Below are 24,053 nucleotides of genomic sequence, written 5' to 3' on the forward strand. Positions count from 1 at the left end.
GAACTAGACGCCATCATCGCCAGTCACCACCGGATATGGTTTTCACTAGGGAACCAACCTCCATGACGCAGTGATCACATGTAACGGGTGGAGCACACGCAAGTGACGGAGGCATGCAGATCCCAACTTGGGTCCGGCGTGCGGTGGCCAGAGACCACCCCCACTTGCCGACGAGCAAGCTGGCTATGCATCTCCATGTAGCTTCCTTTTCTATGATTTTTGGGGATGGGGGCCGTCAGCTTATTGGTGGTAAATAATGTCTTAAAAAGCTCTTCTTGTCATAGAAATCTTCATGCTCTCTTAAGTTTGTTACTAGCCTATTAAACTTTCTTACAGATTACCTGCATCAGAGATTGACGGAAGCAATATCCATGGTCACAATTATTCAAAAAAAAATCCATGGTCACACAGAAGTGCTAGGGGACATGGTGGCTCGTCCAGGGGCGGGCCTACCATGTATGCATGGGTATTCACTTGAATACCCAAAATTTCTGGCAAACAAATTTATATACATAGTATAAAATGTATATGTATCAAAAGAGTAAAAATACGAGCATCTCTAAATGAATTCTTAAGTTCTAGTCTCTAACTCTCTACATCTATCTATATTTAGACGGTCATCCTAAATATTACTTCTCTATGTATTCTCGTGTCCCCATGGCAGCTCCTTTATATTGGATATCCTTTTGTTTGAACCTTGACATATTAGGAAATATGATCCACGAATTTGAAGGACGAAGGTCTCAGGTCTGGTTTTAAAATGGTAAGTATTTGGATACAGTGTGGATTTTTGTTCTCACCTCTTGGGCTCAAATAGCTCACTTCCCTTCCTTTAGACCCAGCCGTGACCCCAAACTGGCACCGACCCTAGGTCCCCAGTCTCATCCATCCCGATTCCATTTTCCCCTTCCCACGTGGCGACATCATTTCTGCTTCTAGCCGGCAGTAGCAAACCCTAGCAGTACAGCGGGCGACAGCTGACTACAACGAGAGGCAAGCACCCTGCGGCTCTGAAAACTATGCAGCGCACAGAGGCGGTCAAAAATTTTTTTCATCCTTCAAAAATGTTGAATACACAAACCTCAAATCTTGGGCCCGCCCCTGGGCTCGTCTGGTCGAATCTCTAGCGACAGGTAGTATGGCTGGCACCTTTCTGTATGAAATCTCGTTAATTTGTTTACTTCTTATATATGGATGCAATACTTGCAGGGTTGATATATTAGCAACAGCAGCACAAGAATATGCAACGGTCTTCATGATACGGATTATGAAACATCAGAGAAGAACATAGCTGACGACGAAGGAATATTTGCTTTGATCCAAGATGGGATTAATCGGTGGGTAGGTGTGCCAAGATGGCAAATCTGCATGCTAACTAAGCGGTATAATATAGTTATGAATTTACAATCATTGTAAAATTCTATTATTCCTTTCTTTAATTTCTTCATTGCCGCACCCTTTCTTAATAAACTAGTAGGGTGCACATACGGCACGCACGTGTTTTTGAAGAACGATGTTGCGATAAAAATAGCCACCCTAAATTTTAGCTGCATCAAGCATCTTTAAGAACACCTCTAATTCAATCGGTATATCAAAATCAAAATAACATGCATGATTGACTTTTGTATTGATCAAATAAAGTCCAGCAAAGGGAGAGAAACTTGTCCACATATAGCAATTATCCATACCATGGGGAGCTACTAAAGGGCATCTAATCCAAACTGTCACGATATTATTATTATTACATGTTAGTTCCAGCGGCTGAACCATCATAAATAGCACTGATCATGGTTCAACTCTCAGCAGGTCTTCCTTCTTTCTAATCTGGCATATAGATTACCGAGTAGGCAAAACAACAACTATTGCACCATGAACAGGGTAGTTAGATTAACATAAGCACAGACACACAGATAGAGCCTAAAATCGAACTGGTGGAGAACTTAGCTCATCAGTGCCGTTTTCCTGTCATCCTGAAAATAACAAAAAACGATTGCTTTTCAATAAAGGACAAAAAAATAATATAAGACCATAAGAAAATAAACCAGATTATTGAAAGTTGTATTGAGCTAACCTTCATCCACTTTGCAGTACATCCCTGAATACAATATTTTTTGTTCTTCTACTAGTAGGATCAGCATCCTTGTTAGGTTTAGCCAGCACCATGTTGTCTGTCTCGATACTCCTCTGGAGAGCGCCACATATAACTGACCATGTGAGAATACTGGATCAGGGAGGTATATACCAACATTCAGGATGGTCTGACCCTATGCCTTGTTAATTGTCATGGCAAAACTTAATCTGATTGGAAACTGCTTTCGTTTGAATTTGAATGGAAGTGTAATGTTTTCTGATGGAGACATCGGTATATGAGGTATAAAAATCCTGTTACCAGCATGTTTCCCATTCACAATCTCACAATCAATTGCGTTGTTGTCAAACCCTTTGACAACCAAACGAGTACCATTACACAGTCCATTGTCAGGGTCAATGTTGCGAAGAAGTATAACAGGGCAATTTTTTATTTTAAGCTCATGATGAGGAAGGCCATTTGGGGTTATTGAGTTGAGAAAATCAAGGGGATAGTTGTTATGGGAGTCATCATCAACAAAATCATGGCTATAATAAACTTTTTCCTTACCAGAAAACTTGTCAATCATCAAAGCGTTGAGAGAGTCAACATGTTCATTCCTTGTTGAAAGAATTGCACGCTCACGCATATACGCTGCTGAAGTCCACTTTGATTCAAGGTCAGGGAAGACACGATCAATCAGTATGTGAATTGATTCTTAAGATTCATACTCAATCAATATGTCGTTTGGAAGTTGCGCGTAGTCATTGGCAAAACTTTCTTCAGTACCATTACCAATGCGTAACAAGAATTCCGAGAACCAGATATCACTTTGAGCTCTCATGTTCTATTGTAGTTTGATAATTTTTATATTGTCCCATATGTACGACCGTAACAATGTGGCATCCATGATCTGTGCTCTAGTACCCCTAGGAACAACCGGTAAGACTTGTCTAAAATCGCATCCAAAAACAATGACTTTGCCTCCAAATGGCTCGAACCTTCCAATAATATCTTGCAATGATCTATCCAGAGTTTCAACTGACTATCTCCGTGTCATGGCAACTTCATCCCATATGATGAGTGATGCCTCACGCAATAGAGTAGCTGTTCTACTTTGCTTCGTGAAATTGCAAAAAGAATTTTCCTCAAGCTTGATTGGAATTTTGAACCTGGAGTGAGCTGTACGACCACCAGGCATAATTGATGCCCATACCAGACGTAGCGGTGGCAACTGCAATCAAGTCCATTGACTGAACCTTAGCTAATAATGCCCTATACAGGTACATCTTGCTGGTCCCACCTGGACCATCCACGAAGAAGACTTTTCCTTTATTATTAACAACATGATGAAGTATTTCTGTAAAACCCGCTCGTTGGTCCGAATTCAGAGTTTCTATTAATTTCAGGTCCTCATCCCAAACTTCAATCTTTCTCTCTTCTGTAAGCTCTCTATAGTGGTCCCTGGTCGTGTGATCTGCATTTGTTTAGATCATGATTAGTCCACTTTAATTTTATAAAAGAAAAATAAGTGTATAGTGTATTAGATACACTTTACCACTTCCAATTAGCCATATTAATGAATAGAAACTATTTTAAACAGAAATGATTGCGTTCAAAGTCACATATATGTCAAATAGAAAACATGAATTGAACTAACAAAATTGTTTATTATTATTTATTAAACGAAATAAAACTCAGCATCTCCATAGTAGTAAACCCACCTGATTCATCAATGTTAGGAAGACCATAACTTTTAATATCCTTTCCCATAGAGCGTACAATATCAGCTATGTCACACAACACTAATTGCTCAACATATGCTGAGTTTGCATGCACACGATGGTAGTCCTCACCCAAAGCTTCCACATGTTTATCCCATAGAACACAAATATTGGTGTACTCACAGAACACAATAATGGTGGCAAACATCCTTCTAAGAGCAGAAGGCATTTGAAAGGCTATAGCTTCAGTTAGTGCTTCATCTAGAGACCTATCAGTCTCAACGAGGCCAAGTTCCTCACATGCATCTCTAAAACATGCTTTCTCTACCCCACGAACAGATCTAATTGACTCAAATGAAGTTGGGCCTCTGACATGGTTTAGAAGCACCCGTAGGTAATATCTTTCACCTTCAGAAGGATATGCATAGACCAGCCTCCCGATCTGAAAACATCTTTTCCTAGGCTTCCAAAGTTTCTTAGACTTATTCCAAGACGGGATCTTCCAAATTCTCGGTATAGATATTTTCGTGCTTCAGGATCTTCCACATTCATTCTGAAAAACTCAGTTAGCATTGATCTCTGGGATTTAGCTCGCTCAAGAACATCTTCAAGGTTTTCATCATCATTGAATGGAACCATATGCATACCAGGGAGGTGCACCTGCATTTGCAAGACAGGTGGTGACATGGAGTACATCGGAAATCTAAACAACCGATATACTGCTTCTATAGCTGTGATGCATCTAGCCTTCATGTACTGCTTGATCTCATTAACCTCTATAGGACCATCCTCTCCACTGTCCTGGCCCGCAAACGATGCACAGTCAGTTCCTTTGTATATGTATTTGTAGATGTACTTTATAGACTTTATACTGCAGCACACCTCTACGTTAATATGGCAATTATACCGCATTAGTAAGGTAGGGTTATATGGAACAACCCATTGGTTATCCAACCATTTTTTCCTGATATAAACCTTTTGTCCATCTTGCCTCCTTCTATATATAGGATATGTGTCTTTCCCTTGTTGAGTAGCCTCACAAAACTGACAAGGATATTTGAAATGACATGCTCCATCCACCATGCATCGACAATTTTTGTTAAGAACACCACATGGTCCATGCATCATGTGTTTGCACACAAGGCGGTGGAGTTCAGGGTACTTCTTCTCATCAGGAAGCTCTACTGAAATATACTTATCAAAATCATCAGGTCCGCTAAGCTTAGCACTCTTATCCATAATCAAGAGAAAAGTGTTCATGTGGTAGTCCTCTCTTCTGAAACTCTGTAACATGAGCCCAAGCCACAACTTTGCCAAAGTGACCCATTTTAATCAAAAAATCATGAAGATCCAAAAGCTTTGCATGATACACTCTCGCCACAATGTCTGGTCTGTCCTGAGGAATTTGGCCAGGCAACAAGAGTTCAGTAATTTAAGGCCAATAAGGATTGCAAGTCATTGTAACAAAATAATCTGGTCATCCATATGTGGCCACCAACGCCATTGCATCCATAAATCTGCACTGTACATCACGATCGCTTCCAGGAAAGTCCTTTGATAGGACGACCCTTTTACCAGCATTTAATCCTCTAACCTCATCTGATGCTAAGGTGTCCATAATACCCTATTATTAAAAAAAAGAAGAACCATACATCAGGAACTTGACATGTATTAAAAAAGGGTTTGATCACAAACACTGTACATGTAACTGGTAAACATCAAACCTGGTATAGATCGGCGCGAATTATTTTCTGATGTTCCGGGTTGGAGTACCAGTCCAAATGCATGGATTCAATTTTCACATAGACATCAACAAGCCATTGTTGGAATAGCCGGCTACCATAAAAAAACAACAAAAGCACCTTCTCTAATTTGAATGAGGTATGTGTAATATTCTCGAGCACTGACGTGAATACGTGATCCTCCATCACCTGCAATAACATACACACACACACACACACACACACACACAGGAACCACTACTCATCACAAGATATCACATTTAGGGCAATCATGATACTGATGAAACTGACCTCCATCTTGATCACTGGGCTCATGTGTTTCGTCGTCACCATCCGCATCTTCCTGATCATCATTGTCTATACAAGTAAAAGTAGTGATTCAATTGTAAGTTGTGATTTTGCTTCATACTCTTAGCACGAAGACATGTATAAGTTGAATGGATCCTGTGCATGCATATCACCAACCTCGATTTAGATCCACATCATTCCTCATTGAATCCTTGGATGTAGCTGGATCCACAGCTGCAATTTTCCATGTGAATTAGTGCCATTTCATATTTATAAAATGTCAGCAATGTCACATGAAAAAATATAAGAGGTGCCAAAATATTTACATTTCCGTTTAGTGTAGCTCCTTTTCTTTCTAGGGAAATGTATAACAGGATTTTGTTCAAGTAATATACTTTTATCTTCCCAGCCAGTTACAACACCAGGATATAATATAGGATAAGCCAATGTATCATAACATCCATAATATGCCCTAATGAAATGTGGATGTCCACTATTTGGATATACCATAATACTTCGAGTAAACTTTTGTTTCACATCAGTACCATCTTCCCAAATAGCAGCTACCTGCTCCATTGCCAGAGCATTGTATCTCCATTGGTCAACTGATATACTTGTTGTGGCAGAACCGCCAGAATTAATCCGACTTAATTGTGCTAACCATCGCTTTTATGGAGGAAATGATTAACACGCACTTTAAACGGAGAAATCTGACAGTCTGTCGGGTAAAATCCCGATAAAACCACTGTATTTCGGATCGAAAAAAACATACCTCACTCGAAGGTGAGCCCAGAGATTACAATAGCCATAACTTTTATAATACAATCTTCCATAGTAAATGTTATTACAAACTAAGTTTGAGAATTTAAATGGAGTACCTCAGAAATTTGAAAGTAGATAAGTTCTTTAGAGTTTATAACCAGCGGAAAAGAAAACAATATCTAGCGACGATATATAACATCATGATGAAGCCCGTACATGACGTCAGTCTCTCCAAGCATTCCAAAAGTTACCTAAAAATAAAGTCACAAGCAAGACTGAGTATACTAATACTCAGCAAGGCTGACCTGACTAAGGGTATATAATATCTCTTTAACTAGACATGCAAGGCTTGTGATGGCTCTGGGTTTTCTTTTGCTAAAAAGCAATAAAAAGTGGGTCCTTAATTTCAAATTTTTAGCTTCCAGATTCTAGTTGGATTAATCATTCTAGGTAAGCACCTATCTATACAAACATGGTAGAGGAAATAATTTCATCCAACTGTATTGAGTATTGTTTTGTTCCACTTATTACTCTATGTGGCAAAGGTATCAAGCAGCCTCAATATCCATGAGAAACAGACGATTCTGAATCGAATTTCCAATCCTTGCAAGGTAAACCTAACACATACGCTTGGAGCACTGACGAGTCACTCCCAAGTAACTGTTTGCTTCTCATTCCGGTTCATGGATCAGTGCCACTCTCCCCGACTACAGAGAGCTCGACCCTCTTTGCAGCCGTGGTGTTGCGCAACATAATATAAATTTCGATATAAATTAACTTCCTATCTCTATGGGAGAGTGGGGGCTATGTCCATTTGCCGGGCCGAGGAGTTACTAGGCTTGCCGCTTACCCATAATTCACGGCATGTGGCTAGTACTTTCAAACGCTTAACCACAATTACCACACACTGCGGCCTTAGCAAATTTTATCAACACAGACAGATTTCCACCATGAAACTTGTAACCTAATCCGTCCATGGTCCTTATAGTGATTGCAAGAAAGTAAAAAATCAACTCCTATAAGCTCGCGAGTGACACAATCACTCGACTTTCACCGGTCCTATTAGCATAGCATCTATTCGGACTTAGATTCTAGTGTTCAATCAATAGGTATCTAGAATTATACATCTAAGGTTTTCATTCAACTCCAATAACTTAAATGCACAAGTAAATAATAAGAAGTTGTATAATTTAAAACAATAGGATTATGCACCGGGGCTTGCCTTCAATGGTGTCTATAGAGTTAGTAGGCTTTAGCTCTTCCGAGTCAGAGTTCGGGACTTCAATTAATTCCACAAAGTTGACCTGAGCTTCAGAAATAACCCCATCTGGTTCCTGGATGAGTTCGTACATTCATTCTACTAGCGAGGTAACTTCTATATGCAATGTAGTAGTTGGATTTAGTGAAGTGCTTAAGTATAGCTTTCCTTCACTAAAAAGTTATTATCCAATAAAGTACACATTTAAGACTAAGCTTAAAAGTGTTACTTTACTGGGCAATCATTTATAGAGTAAAAGGGAACACAAAGAATTCCATAAAATAACATGGCTGGCTACTTCAAGCAACATAGAGTGGTTTCATTTAAAACGAAAGTGTGAAATCAAAAGAAGTCAAACGACTTAGATCTTAATGTAAACATGGCATGACCTTGCATTCACTTATTTTAACCTAAACTTGACAAACAATGGTTACATTCACATGGCAACCAAGATAGGGTTTATGTTTATCTAAAACATCAATTAACAAACCTTAAATTAGGAACATGGAGTCGGTTGAATTCAAATCTATAATTTGAATTCAAAAGAAATTCAACAACTAGGGCTTAAAATCAAACATAAACTCAAAATTAAAAAGGAAAGACCATGCATATGAATCAAGCCCAAACATGGAGCTTATTCTAACAAAAACAACACTAGCATGAATTAACCTTAAAACTCAAACATAAAATTAAAACACAAACTAAACAGTGCAAAAATTATCCCAAAAATTACCATGAACCACTTGTGATTAGTAGAGTTCATGATAAAAAGATGACTCTAAGAAATTAACAAAAACATGCTTTAATAAATAAAAACAAGTGCATATGCTAGAAATAAACAAAGCACATGAACTAATAAGCAAATGTCAAGCATTTAGGCCACAAATTTTTCACAAGACTAAACATGGCAAAAGGATGCTAGGTTCCAAAAATCAAGCATAACAAGGCTATGGTTGAAAATATATAAATAAAACACTTATTTGCTAACAATTAAACTAGAGCACACAATATAAAGTTTCATACAAACTTTAGTAGCCAAAGTTACAGAGCTAGTTAAAAGGAACACAACAAAATTAATTTGGCATTTTTCTGATTTTTTACATTTTTCTAGGATTTTTCAAAGTTCACTGCAAAAGGAATTGAAAACTTTGTAGAAAACACCTTGGAAAAAATCAAATCAATGCAATCAGGTCCCTGGCACCATTGACAGCCATGGGAAGCTCCTGGCCGGCCAAATTCCGGCGAGGGAAAGCCACGGCGGCGAGGGGAAAGTTGGGGGAAATAATGAGGGGGCTCGTGCGCACCTGTAGGTGGCTTCGGGGTGAGGAATGATGGCCGGAAATGGCGGGGCCACGATGAACGGCGGTCGGTGATGGTCCTGTGTCGTGGTGGCGGCGCGCCGGTGAGGCGGGGAGGGGATGGCCAGGGTTGGAAGGTTCCAAGGGAGGTAGAGTAGGTCGTGGGGTACTCAATTTGGGCAAGGCTGGGGTGGAGGGGCGTGTTCCACGGCGGCGCAGGAGCTCGCCGGAGGTCGAAGGGAGGGGCGGCGGCGATCTGGGCTTAAGAGGGGTGAGGTACGCGAGAGGAGGCGGGGAATAGGATGAATATGATCTCCTGGTGCTTCTGGGCAGGGAATATATAGGAATTGGAGGCTCCCGTGATGCTTGCCAAGCACGCCGGCGGCGTGTCGAGCTCGGGAGCGGCGGCGCACGCGTGGCGCGAGCATAGAGGCTAACAGAGGCGGTTCAAGTGGCGGCGGGGCTTAAGCGCGACGCGTGGAGGCGGCAGGTCGGTGCTCCGAGGCGGCGAGGCGAGTCTGGGGGCGGGGAAACCACGGCGGACGGCGGCGCCCCTGTTCTAGTGAACCAAGGAAGAAGAAGGTGAAGGCAGGGTGGTTTTTGTGATTTTCCAGAAACCCAGGGGTCTAACTATAAATTAAAGTTTCCAGTTGATCTAGGGCTCAAATAAAAAAGTGTTCAACATGAAAGTTGTGTAACTTTTTAAGATCTACAATTTTCATGTTGGGCAAAAACTCACTAGGTCAAACGATTTGAAATTATTTTAAAATTCGCTAAATCTTTTAAAATGTAAAAGAACACAACTTAAGTTTTAAAATTGCAAGGGTAGCCCTAAGCATAAATATATCTTTTTAAGAGGGTAAAAGTGAAAAACAAAAAATGCATTTTAATCCCTCACATAATTTGAAATTTTTCATTTTGCAAAACTATTTTGTAAAAAGGACGTTGCACTTTTCCAAAATTACAAAAATACCCTTGCTATGACAAACATGGTTTAAATTTTTTAATAAACACAAACACAAAAATATATTTTTAACTCATAAAACCTGGATTGTCACACTTGTATTCAGCTCAATCTTAAACTCGTCCAATCTATGCATCTGCCCCAAACTTCTAAAAACCCGGACATATGGATTGTTATCGAGAATTCTCAAAATGGATACTAACAGCTTTGAGTCAAGATGAGGAGACTGCTTGATTCTGTGTGCCATAGTTTCATCTGTGTCATAAAAATAGAGCTGCATATGTCTAGGTCCTTTTCCTCCGGGCTTCAACTGATCAAGTCTATGATAGATCTAACCATGCACCTTGAAACAATAAACCCCAGTACCTACATATTATATTGGAGACAGCAAAGTTATTTACTAATCATAACTTAGAGGAAACCAATTTTGGGCTAACATATATATAATAATGAAATGAATCGACATTTCGATTACCAGCAGTTGTGGCCAGCCATTGATCACCAGAAGCCCCAAAGCTGGTGAAAGAGAAATGTGAGTTAAAGTATTGAATGTTTTTTCGAAAGTATCTCGCGTCGCTATCGGTCTGGCTTGTGAACAGACGACGTAGCTCATCGGGAATTGGGGCACTAAATATGTTAACCTTGCCCTTCTTGCAACAAAATCCAGGACCTTCCCCAGGAAACCTTTTTGCTCCACAGTACTCACACATTGGAACCTTGCGTAACACAAAGTGCCTAATAGGCAGGTTCTTATAGACTGCATCATACGCATCAATGTCTATAGGGATTACATCAGGGTCCCAATAAGTCTTGTATTGTACATCTGTCACAAACAGACAGAAGTAACAAACGGTTATCGATTCTGGTATAGATAAAGATGACTATCTACCAATGTAATGGATTTGTACCTGGTTCGTGGAATACCCTGGCCTCGTCATCTTCATAACATGTCTGTTTGTTGCCATCAGGTTGTCTACAGTCCAAATCTTCTTCTGTGTATGATAAACAATAATATTACCCTTCATGTATATTATTAACAGCAAATAGATTCCTGCATTGGGGGTGGTCTCACCTTCTAGAGCGTCGGGAGCCTCGTCAGGATCCCAAATACCAGAATCATAAGTTGCACATTCATTTGAATTCCCCAATGGTATACCTAATGCATGATTGCATCATGGCAACGTATTAGTTTATTAAAGATTACTTAAACAAAAATATAATTTCACTGACCTTTCGATGCACTTCGGGTGATAGGAAGATTGGTCAATACAGATTGAATAGATCCAATTGGTGTAAGAACTGAATCTATAAAACCCATTCTAGATTAATTAAAAAATTAATCAACTCGGGTGTAAGAACTAAAAATAAATAAACATAATTACCTCCATCATTCATGTTTCCAGACCGCATGATATTGTTAAGATTACGAGTCACGATAATCTTAGAGATCTTTTCCTTCTTAGCCTCAGCAGACATGTTAGCATACCTCTTCCTGTCCATCTCCCTCTTCAGTTCTTCTGGGGTCTTCTCGACACCATCGTAACCATTACCTGAATTATTGTATGCATAAGTCACATTGTTACATGATGTTTTGCGACATATGATGCAGAATGCAGCATGCAACCGACCACGTAGTACTAACATTGGTTAGCCGCAACAGTCTCCACACTGGACTTGTACAATTTTGAAACCCTAGGAATATACGCTCCATCACCAATACGATGAAGCCAGCTTGATTCGTAGTCATCCACAGTTTTGTTTGTTGTACAAGTAACAGGCGCGCCACCAATGATTTCTATTCAAAATAAAATCAAAGAGTTTAATACAAATAATATGTGCTTTTCAGGACAGGAATGTCTGCAGCTTCTTTGATATTACCTGATGTTGTTTTGTCGGATGGCACCACTGGCAAACTCGGTGTTGCAAAGATGTCACTCTGATCCGCATGCACCTCCGATGCACGGCTCCCATTTTTCTTCATCGCATAAGCCTCCCTCCGCTTTGTGTTCCTCTGCGCTTTCTGCTCATCAGTTAATTTTGCATACCTGTCTCTAGCCTTTTGACGATCTGTTCAAGCAGTATCCAGTACACCAATGTTATATTTTCAAATGCAAACTAAAGAGGTATATAAAATAATAGGGGGTTCTCGGGATTCGAATGTCTTACGAACCGATGATATTACCTGACGTTGTTTCGTTTTACGGCACAACGGGCTCAAATGGTGTAGCAAATGTGTCGACTTGTTCCTCGTGCATTTCTGGCGCACGAGTGCCACTTTTTTTCATTGCGTAAGCTTCCCTCCGTTTTGCATTCCTTTGTGCTTTCTGCTCATCAGTTAGCTTTGCATAATTTTCTCTGGCTTTTTGACGTTTAGTTTACAATGCATTCAGAACTGTAATATTTTATAATATATAATCAGGAAATCAGGATACTTACTCGAAGCCTATAATTCCATCACTGCATATCTATACTGAAAGATCAGTAGTACTAAAATTTACCGCGATCTTGATCATCAGGCAGCGATGCATTTGTTTGCGATATGGACCTTTTCAACCTGCGTGTGCCCAGGCCGTCGGGCTGATTGGTGATATCATGAAGGGGTGCTCGATGGTCCATGACCACCTAAATTGCAACCTGCGAGCAAAAACTGGGGTACTCAGAATCCAATAAAAACATCAATGAAATTTCTGAAACGCCTAAACATGAAAATAAGGCGCAGTTTCAATAAATAACAAATATATTTACACGATATAATCTATACGCAATATATAGGGTGAAAATTCATGGTTCTATATGCAACAGGCGCAGCTTCAGCAGCCATGGTGGCCAGCCGGCGGCATCGTGCGGCGAAATCGCTGGCGATGTAGGGCGTTATAGGGACCAACGAGTAGGGGAATAGAGAGAGGAGGTCAGCGGGGTTCAATTTTGCTGCTTTCCACAAGGATTCAGCAGCCATGGTGGCCAGCCGGCGGCATCGTGCGGCGAAATCGCCGGCGATGTAGGGCGTTATAAGGACCAACGAGTAGGGGAATAGAGAGAAGAGGTCGGCGGGGTTCAATTTTGCTGCTTTCCACAAGGATCAGAAAAGCATGTTGACCTCTCGATGATTCCCAGTTTAGGCGTTCTATTAGGGCTTCGGAACTCACCTCCTGCAGCCTGGCGCCAGCGATTCTAGCAGTTGGGAACCAGGCGGATGGCGGCCTGGTCTCCAGTCGGACGGCAGCGGCCTGGTCTCCAGGCGGACGGCAGCGGCCTGGTGCGGCGGCCTCTCCAGGCGGACGGTGTAGTCCGTGTCTCGAGGCGGACGTTTCTGGGCTAGCGGAAGGACGACGGCGACGGCGACGGCAACGTGCTAATGCTCACGATCTCGCGAGTTGATGAATGGGCGCCAGGGAAGGAAGACAGCAACGTGTTTCACGGCAAACTCCCGCAATCAACGCCAGGGTATGGGTGTTTTTTCTTGGTGAATGTGACTTTCAATTTTTTTGGATCCTTATAGTATAGATAGATACTACTGATCACCTTCCAATGTGGTATGAATGAAGGATATCAAGGATCTACTTCATTGATCACTGAATTGTGCAATAACTCTAAAACCACTTAGACTCGTCAAACGATCTTTTACGTCTAAGCTAGTTAAGAAATTTGAGAAATATCGACCATCACATAGCCAAGACATGTGATCATTGAATGCACAAACCAACATAAATATAACAAAAAAAAATGTGGTTGCAGGTGGGGTTTATTAATAAACTCGGCAAGTTTGAGAAGCTGGGTACTTCTAGAGCTCAAGCCGCTAGCCTCCAATGCAAATTCTCCGCATGCATACGGAACATGAGCACTGTTATGTTCTTGATTTTCTGTCAACTTTGGGGATGGGAAGCCTTGGGTATCAAATCACAAGCTTGAAGTATGTGAGATGTAAAGAATTTCTTAACAACTTGTCATATAGAAACCATCCTGCTCGCTCCTCGAATTTTGACTACTATCTAGTCTTTAATTAGCTGAAGCATATGTGAAACTGTTGGGGATTGCCCCCTCGCAAAGGTGGCGAGACCCGAAGGTCTGCCGAAGGTTGTGATACCCACTAACAGACAGGATCACCTTTCCCTTTCTCTTGACAAAAATAGGGACGTTGATCAATCCCAGAGACCGAAGATTCGGGGAACTGATCGAGGCCATGTTCCCGAAGGAGATGTCAAGAACCTTCGGTGCGGTGGGCAGCTCGGAAGCGGAGAGCGATAAAGGCAATGATGGGGACGTGGGTTCCCGATCTTCCATCAGGTGGGGATAAACAACGATTTGACGGAGTGCGGCACACTGATTCGGCTTCAGATCACACAGATCCGAACCCTGCAACCTTAGCACCACGTCTCCTCTGGTTATCAACCATGCGCTGCCCAGTTGACCTCGCCACGAAGGCTAATCCTTGCCTGCGAATCGAAGAACACAAGCAAGAACCAGAAAGAACGCAATCAAATTACAAATGTATGATTAAACTCACGAGTTGGGGTCTCACAAACCGATGAATGGCGAAACTGTTCTTGACAGATTAATCTAAGCAAAACCCAATTATCCTAGGCGGCAACTACTGAGTTTATACCCTAAGGGATGTCCTAGGATTGCTGGTGGTGGCCAAGGGGGCGTCCACCACTTGGGCCACTTGGCCCGACACGGTACAAGAGACAACAGTCCAAAAACGGCGGCGTAGCACCCTGGCAAATTCTGGACGTCACATTTGGAGACCGGTGCCATTAGAAGCATCTTGGAATTATCTTTTAAACCATATAAAGTTCACCCAAATCCGACTCCGTATGCGACCTGGGCGTCCGTTTTAGTGTGGGCTGTTCCTGAAATCCGAAACAGACTTGAAGGCTTGGATGCCCCTTACTGGCCTCCTAAGGTGGTGGCCAAGGTGTTGGACATTCTGGGTCATCTCTAAGGTGTTCTTCACATCCTTGAGGCATGCTCCTACTTGGGCCGGGGTCCCAAGGGTGAAGAAGCATTGTTGCGATGCCGACGAACCGAATGTTGGACTTTGATGAGCTTGCACTTTGAAACACAATTGTACCTTCAATCAAATAGTGACATGTACATGTGGAACCAAGTGAATTGTATAAGAAATCATTATGCAAATGTAAGAACAAACTCACCTTATAATCAATGTCCATATCCAAAGGTGTCATGTCCTCATCATCCTCCCCTTCTTGACAGCAAACCGTCCTCGGTTTGAGCTTTGTTGGAGGATATATTGTCGGTAGTATCCAATATTTCTCCCCTTCTTGAAATTTATCATGTTTCTTTAAAACAAAATTAGGGTTTCTCCATGTGACATTATTATAGATATTGCATCCCTCAAGTTGATCATATTGTCGCATAGCAAAAGGAGAATTCAGATTTGAACAAATATAAACTCGGTGTACCATGTAGTCTCCTTTGCAAGTATATTTTCCAATAAAATGATATGTACATCTAGACAACCAAGACAATTCAGCACATTTAAATTTTTCTTCTAAACTACTAAGAGTACAAAGTGTATCAAACTCAAAGTAACCAAAAGTATTTAAAGAAGATAACAATTTCAGTTCATCTTTTTTCAGAGGCAATGGGAAGCAATTTCTTATTTTCAGCACAAGTATTTTGATCCAAAACAAATGAATCAGTTTCCTTCACAAGTTGTGGCATGGAAATAATCATAGCACTTTCTTTGTCACAAAAATCAATAAAACATTCATCATCTGACGAAGCAATATCAATAGATGGTTCTAGTACTTTATTAGTATCATTGGTGGACAAATTTAGCACATCAAGAGAGCTCTTACCTAAGACTATTGCATGTTCTTTCTCAATCACCTTGTTCTCTTTTTTTGATTCATGGTGCAAAATATTACATCCAACAAAAGACAAAGCAATATCTTCATTTTGTACAAAACCAGATTTAGATGAAAGTGTTGAAACATTCGAAACAACCCATTCTCTCCTAAACGGTTCGCTCTTTCTTCTCTCATCCCTTTCAAGATCAGCTTCTAAAATTTCAGTAGCATTCATAGGTATAAGAGTAATTTTTCTACCATGGTATTTGAAAGAATATTTATTAGCAATTATATTGTGCACAACATTATTTTTAGATATCCAAGGCTTGCCTAGCAACAATTGACATACTTGCAGAGGTACTATATCAAAATCTAAACTACCCTAATAAAAACCGATGGAGAATTCAATATGTGCAATTTCAGTTACCTTTATCCTATCATAAGAATTTACCCATTGGATGTAGTATGGATGAGGGTGCGGTCTTGTCGTCAATGTTGACGGTGCTTAAGTGCCATTTTCACCCGTCAACTATACTCAATAATAAAGGAAAACTACATGCCTTACTCACATATTTGTATCACTAACCTCGCTCCACAGTTGTTTTTAAGTTTTGTACATTTCAGATGAACAGGAGCAGAATAAGACGAAAACACGCAGCAGACGCCATAAAACTATGTAGAATATCGCATCCGGCGTCACACCCTTACAAAGAGGGCCCACATATCAGAGGAAACGGGGCCTCCACGCAAGATGCACCAGAGGATAAGGATAAAGATCAAACAATATACCATCCAGCAGAAGATCAGGCCGAGAGGCTGCCAGGTGGGGTCGGCCGAACCTGGCCTGGTTCCCGTCCAGGTGCACTTCGAGGAGGAGTGGCTGCCAAGGCACCTGATCACCTTCCATATGTGCATTGGTGGGAAACCGACCTCTAGAGCTATAAATAGGCCTCTCATCCACCCCCCCCCTCAACACACACACACACACACACACACACACACACACACACACACACACACACACACTTCATTCCATTCTCTCCAAGAAGGCTCTCCTCTCTCTTGCTCTCTAAGCTAGGTAGTGGAGCTAGGCTAGTTCTCTTTAGCGAGCAAGTCGTCCTCGGGGTCGTTGAGCAATCCTCGGCTCCTGGTATGGCTTTGTATCCGACTTGTCAGACTTCTATTCATAATATAGAGTTTTGCCATGGTTGCTTTACTATCTTGATAGTTTATCAATCCATACTTAGTTCGTTCATAAGTTATGCTACGGTCTTGGTTAGGCCAGATGATCTGGGTACGGATAGAGGTTCGTTGTGCTTTCGGGCTTGCTCTAGTGTTTTACTCGTCCATCCGAAGGGTGGGAGACCTGGGGGCACTAGAGTAGTGACTTCATACACGAGCGTGGTGCTCGGGTATGCGGGATCCGTCGGATATGACCGTGCTCCACGGTGTGACTGGGGTAGACGGTAGGTGGTGACAGCCCTGTCCGTCCGGCGTAACAGCGGTGTTGCATTTAGCGTACTCCCCGACGTTCGGGTTCGGTGTAGGAGTTCATGCAAAGAGGTAACGGGACTGGATGTACTCTGGTGCGGGACCTTCTCCCTGCTATCCCATTTTCCTGGCACTTGCAGTCCTAACCATGATCTAACATGACCCCAGTTTTGGATAGAAGCACTAGGACACCTAACCTAGCCTAAGCTCCAGCTGACTTGACGTAGGATAGAGTAGTTCTTTGTTTTATAGTTTCTCTCCTTTATTCCTTCCTCTTGGAGTGTGGATGTGTGTTGTGTCACATTACCCTTGCTTATTCTTTATCTGTACTTACCCCTGTTAGAGTATTGCCTATTGCTTGAGGCACAATGTCATGGTTAATGTTGAGTACAATACCTTTGCCGCTGCCGTCCTTTGGGACACAAATAAATAACGATACCCTTACTCTCCGGGTGAAATGCTACAACGGTATATCCGTGCGCTTGCGGATCCATTTGTAATCGTATTGATTATACCACGAGAGTCGCACCCCTTGGGTGCAGTTGCTAGGATGGGTTCGGCGCCCTCATTTCTAGTGATTGCACTAAGGACTGCCAACAGGCATTTCTGGCGCTGTTGCTAAGGATTAACCATTCCTAGTGATTGCGCTAAGAAATATCAACAAGCATTTCTGACGCCGTTGCCGGGGACGGCATGTGAACAAAGACATTATGCTGATATTAACTTAGACCTTGTACTCAGGATATAGTTTTTACTCTTTCAGGCTAATGTCACTTTATGTCTTCTTTTATTTTTGATTTGAAAGAATACAGGGGTAGTGTATGATTGGTTTCTCCCTACTGGAAAACTACACAGACAATCCAGAGAGGCTCGTGAGAAGGGCACGACCTCGCATCGTTCCTCCTCTCGCTATCCTCCCGGCACAGGAACCCATTTCGAAAGCACCACTCGTTCTTGAGGCTATGGCTGAAAAGACTCTCCGCGAGTTCTCCGTCCCCTCCACCGACAATGTGGCCACTGGCCCCAACATCAATGTCGGGGACATGAACTTCGAGCTCAAATCAAGCCTCGTCACACATGGTGCAAGCTAGCCCATTCTGTGGCAAGCCAAATGAGGACGCAAATGCATGCATGAGAGTGTTTTTTTGCAGGTACTGTATGAGAGTGTTCTATGCTTCTTTTATCCTTTGGTTTGAATAAGTACAATTTTTTCAATAAGGTATGAAATGAGAGCGCTTTTACAATGATTGGTATATACTATATTATCCTTCCGTTGATCTATGGAAAATATTTATAAAAATTAAATTAAATTAGTATTTGGTCCCACTTTTTGGTACTTGGTCCCATATTTTGAGTAGCTTCGGGGTACTTCCTACCATCACCATTGCACGATTTTAATTTATCAGATGGACGGCTCCTATTTTTTTTAATCATTGTAAAATTTCTCATGAAATGAAGAAAACCAAGGTCTAAAAGGACAAACATTTGTCAAGAGGGGGTATTATACAACAGTCCGATCTTAAAAAAAAACAAGATCTTAATTTGGTCTAAGCTGGTTAAGAAAATTGAAATGTTATCTTTGCACTGGAAAATATAAAGTACACAAATCATTGATATAGCCATGTGTCTTAATAATGTGGCTGTGTCCTCGTATCATAACAATAAGTGATGCACAAGCGAAGTACCTCGGATAGTAGACTCTCTCTCTCTCTCTCCATAACTTTGGTAAATACTACTATCTACCATCTCACAAAAGCCAAGATATGTGCTCATGGAAGGCACAGATCGAATATAAGCCAGAGCCCTAGCCTCCAAAATGCAAACTCTGCATCTCCCTATGGAACAGGAATACATACTTCCATTTCTATGATTTTGGGGAATGGGAGGCCTCGGGTATGAAGTCACAAGCTTGCTAGTAGCGGTAAAGATTTTCTTAACAACATCATCTGCTGCGTGCCTGCTCGTTCGCTAATTCTGTGGCACGGCGAGAACTAGGTCTCTTCTCTCGCTAGTAGGCTACACTGCTAGAGAAAAGGTGATAGGTGCCGGTTTAAAATGGCCATAGGTACAAAATGAATTTAGGTACCGGTTTTGGAACCAGTACTACTAAACCGAGACCAAATGTGGGTGTCTAAGACACCGGGTATTTTAACCGATGCCTCCTTTGGTACTGGGTCAAGGTTTCATCCGGTACCAAAATATTCACGCAAAATATTCTTTGGCTGAGATTCAAACCTGCGATTTTTTGTCTCATGCGTTGCTTCTTTATCATCTCACCTACGCAACGGTTGTGATTGAGAAGGAAATATTTTCCTTTTGAAGTAACCCATGAATGAGCCTAATTAAGGTACCGGTTGGTACCTAAAGCTCTCCATAGATACCGGGTGGTGGTACCACCCGTACTAATGTAAAATTTACCACCCGGTGCATATGAAACCAACTGGTACCTAAACCTCATCCATAGGTTCCATCCAACCCAAAAGTACCGGTACGAAGATGAACCGGTACATATGCTCGTACCGGTACTTTTGCTCGTACCGGTACTTTTGGGCTCATACCGATATTTTTTGGTGGACCATTAGCGTGTTTTCTAAGTAGTGCTAGAAGCTCCTCGGAAAAAAAACTCGCTAGTAGCAATAAAGTAGAACTTTCTTTTTCTGTTGATTTTCTTTGTGACGCAATGCAAATTTTCGAATTCTGACAACACAATACAACTTTTCAGTTTTGTGTGACGTTTTTATCTAGTACTCCATCCGTTCTAAAATATAGGTCGTTTTGACTTTTTTATATTTATATATTTTGCTATGTATCTAGACATATCTATATCTAGCAAACACTATGAATGTAGAAAAGCCAAAACGATCTATATTTTGGAACGGAGGGATTATTAGAGTATGAGAAATTTTACAATGCTTGAGGAGGTGTTGGGAAGTATTTTATGTGTCTATGATTTGTGGGTCCGTATGAGAAAAGATGTTGGGATGCGTCAATGAAGAGGCGTCGGGAGGCGTTAGTTGTGTCTATGTTCGGTGGAGCCATAGGCCCCGTAACGCCTCTCAATGCCTCCCAATATCTCTAAAATTAAAGGGATTAGAAATTCATGGCAATTCTTTTTTCATAGTTATTTTTTTAATCAAGGGTAAAGAGGTAATTTAAAATTAAGATGAATATTGGTTTTAATGATAAAGATGTTCTTATTAGGGTTAGTGTTCGTTCATCACCCCGGTTCACCACGCCGGATTGGATTTGCGGCGCCTCGCCGTCCGACCGGCGGCGATTCTTCACACGGCGAGGCCCCCTCGGCGCGGGCGGCCAGGATCCAAGCGCCCCCTGCCAGATCAGCGCCGCGGACGAGCAGCGCTTTCCGGCGGCGCAGGGCAGCAGCGGCTTCCGGCGGCAAGGCGGTGCGGGCGGCCAGGATCCAAGCGTCCCCTGCCGAATCAGCGCCGCGGACGAGCAGCGGCTTCCGGCGGCGCAGGGCAGCAGCGGCTTCCGTCGGCAAGGCGGTGGGGGCGGCTAGGATCCAAGCGCCACCTGCCGGAACAATTGTGCCCCCGTTCCATCAGCGAAACAATGCATCATGTCAGGTAATATTATTTGAAACATGGTGGTGCTGTTGTTGTAATGGAAAACGAATTATGTTGGTAGATTACATCATGTCCGCTTCATGTAAATCTAGCTAGTGAGGGCAAGTTTCAGCTCATGATTAATGTTTTCTGAAGCTTACTCAAAGAGGTGCTTGGGGAAATTTAGAAGGGAATAATGCCATATTACCAAAATTTGTCTCTGAACTGATGTTTCTTGCTGCTTGCAGAAAATGGTTATGAGGAGCTTGTCGAGTAAACTCCGGTGGTCAAAGAAGCAGATGAGTACACATCAGGCCATACCTGTTGGATCACAGGATGCAGAAACCACTGGATATCAACTTGTTTCTTCATCAGTCGATCTGGAGCATGACTGGGAGGTCTTGAAAAACTGCAAGAAGCTGCTCCATGTCTCTGGTTTCAGGGGAAAGCATATGTAAATTACAAATCTCCTTACTGAGGATGTGTCTAGTTGCTGCATATAATCTTATAGAAGGATGAGAACCTGAGCTGTTTGCATCTCTAAGTCTCTACACATCCACCGGCATAACTGTAAATTCTATTTGAGGTTGTCTGTTCAAATTTTCTCTTACTGACCTGAAGTGCATGCAGACAAATACACACTTGATTTTAAACCGTTTGAAAAATTTCAGTCTTCTTCGTGGCAGTGCTTACTGGTAGTGGTATTATTAACTGGACATGCTGAGCGTGACGTGGTCATTACTGAAGCCGATGCCGGCAAACGAAACTGACGGATGGTCTTATTTGCATTGTAATGCTATCCAATTTTACAATCGGACAACTCTCAAGCAGGAATCAACTATTTCTCAAAGAGAAAACATCCAAACAAATGCTACATCGTGCATATGCATCACAATATTACTCACATTCCAAGCCAATCGATTATTAATTAACTAGCATTCGATGTTGCATCCAATGCTTCACCCTTGCCATCCATATACATCGTCGCTTTTTAAGGTCTGTCTTTTTTTTTAAACTAATAAGGTCTGTCTTTTAGCTTTTAAAAGTTGGTCATAGAATAGCAATACTGATCAGAAACTGATGGCGCTGAGTGAAAGGCATTCCAGTGTTCCTAAGGTTCGGCAAGTATAGGAGCACCCTTCTTCAAGGCAAGGCAATGCTTGATTCAGAAATAATGTTACTGAGATTATGTTAAGAAATTCAACAGGATAAAGCACTTAAACAGCATCTGCTGATTCAGAAATAATGTCACAACTGAAATACTCTACCATGTGCCTTCACCTGGCACAGGAGAAAGCATGTATGAATTCACATAGTCTGTGCCAGTACGGCAGTCGCACAGGTAAGACACAGCAGAAAACTTAGTCTCAAACTCAGAAAAGGGTAGAAATAATAAAAGGAATCTTATTTCTCAAACTTTGCCAGATGCTTCAAACCTTCAACTAGCTTGGTTGGGTAGGTCAGAGACAACCTTGCACAGGTTACATCATCCTATTATCTTGTGTTCTAAAAAAGACTAGCTACTCTACTTCTAAATGGGACACTACTGTTTCATCCTCCGCTGCCTCACTTCTTGACCTCCTAGTACTCGGCTTCTGGAGACTGGTGAGGAAGTCTTAGCATCCTTCTGCAAATCAAGAACAGAAAATCATAAGAACAAAAATAGCAGCATACAACACTATAAAGAACTGAACCTAGGATTTCCCAATAGGTGGACTCTCTGAAACAGAAATAGCAACATACCAACACCATATTAAATTGTAACAGCACCTTTAAGTCTGTAACAGCAGCTACTACATAGATAGATATAACAATACTGAATGGCGCATGCCTAATTTCAATGCGTGCAATTTCAAAAGATCGGATACTGACAGGATTCAGAAAAACTAACTAAAGGCTAGTTCATATTGCTGAGTAGTACCAGTGACTGCAATTGCTGAAGCTCGAAGGATAACGAGAATTCAGAACAGTTATCTGAACAAGGGTACACCTAGAGCAAGAAGAAAGAGCCTTAATTCCTCGAACAGCAGCCGACACTCCAATCAAACTAGAGCACTGCTCCCACCATCACCGGACGAGATGCTCCGCGGCGAATTAACACCACAACCACGGCAGGCAGCAGAGCAGCAGACCCAAAAACAGTCCTTTCCCGTGGGTGCCGCGTTTCGCCGAACAGGTGGTGGGGAGGCAAAGCAAGGCAAAGGAACGGGGGGCAGACAATCGAGCGAGGCGTGGTACCTTACGGGGCGCGCGAAGAACACGACGTGGAGGAGGAGTTCGCGAGGAGCAGCGCTGAAGCAGCGGTTTGTATCTCTCTCCCCGAGGCGGCCGGCAGCGAGCCACAAGGCGGAGGTAGCGGCGGCGGGGGCAGACGTGAGCGCCGAGGGGGCCAGGCGACGGCAGGACGTCTCCCTGAAGCTGCCGGCGGCGGAGCAGACGGGAGCGCCGAGGGAGGAAGTAGGGTCTTTTTTTTTATTTGAGGATGCGCAATGACAACACTGCCCTTTGAACAATAAAATCAAAAAAAAAACTTTTTTGCAAAAGTATTGGGAGGCATCGGAAAGTATTAGAAAGTATTTCCAAGCATGGTAAAAGACCTCATTAGAGTATAGGGCACATCTTTGCTATCAATTCCACATCAGTTCAATTGGGAGGTGTGACGTGTAGAGTTGATGCTTCGATGCCTCATCTCAGTATTATTCATCCATTCTTTGTGAATTGTTTTTCACTGTGTCTTGCCATGTTGCTGTTGGTTTAGGCGTCGATTTATGCTGTTCCTTTATGGCTAGTATTTGCTATGATGCTATTTTCTTTGAGAGATTTATTCCAACTTGCAATGATTGATTTGAATTCAAAGAAATCGACTAATCCTGGTCACTGCACATTCTGAATCGGTACTCACCTACAAAAAAAAAGGAAAATTGGATATGTAACACTAAAAAATCACATCTTTTGCTCGTCCATCAAAGAATCATCCCTAGCTACGTAGCGTCGAAAGATCACACTTGTTTAAAATTTAGTTCCCGACTTCCGTTAGTTTTTCTAATATCTGACCGCCTTCTAAGCCAAGCGACGTTCA

At 42.0% G+C, this 24,053-nt stretch overlaps 1 protein-coding gene and 2 long non-coding RNA genes across 3 annotated transcripts; 1 reads left to right on the forward strand and 2 right to left on the reverse strand.

Moving 5' to 3' along the window:
* Positions 1–10,589: 10,589 nt before the first annotated feature.
* Positions 10,590–11,894, reverse strand: LOC120639166. The gene is made up of 4 exons (XR_005661305.1): positions 11,747–11,894; positions 11,177–11,654; positions 11,013–11,096; positions 10,590–10,927 (listed from the first exon to the last, which is right to left on the reverse strand). It is a non-coding gene; the product is annotated as an uncharacterized LOC120639166 (long non-coding RNA).
* An 8,702-nt stretch (positions 11,895–20,596) lies between these two features.
* Positions 20,597–21,649, forward strand: LOC120713403. Its single transcript, XM_039999379.1, has 2 exons — positions 20,597–20,995; positions 21,223–21,649. The coding sequence occupies exons 1-2, from the start codon at positions 20,597–20,599 to the stop codon at positions 21,430–21,432; spliced, it is 609 nt and encodes a 202-aa protein (XP_039855313.1). The 3' UTR covers positions 21,433–21,649.
* Positions 21,650–22,183: 534 nt separating this feature from the next.
* Positions 22,184–23,485, reverse strand: LOC120639167. The gene is made up of 2 exons (XR_005661306.1): positions 23,213–23,485; positions 22,184–22,601 (listed from the first exon to the last, which is right to left on the reverse strand). It is a non-coding gene; the product is annotated as an uncharacterized LOC120639167 (long non-coding RNA).
* Positions 23,486–24,053: the final 568 nt, after the last annotated feature.

This window comes from Panicum virgatum, chromosome 6K (assembly GCF_016808335.1).
Source record: "Panicum virgatum strain AP13 chromosome 6K, P.virgatum_v5, whole genome shotgun sequence".
In the NCBI taxonomy this organism is placed as follows: domain Eukaryota; kingdom Viridiplantae; phylum Streptophyta; class Magnoliopsida; order Poales; family Poaceae; genus Panicum; species Panicum virgatum.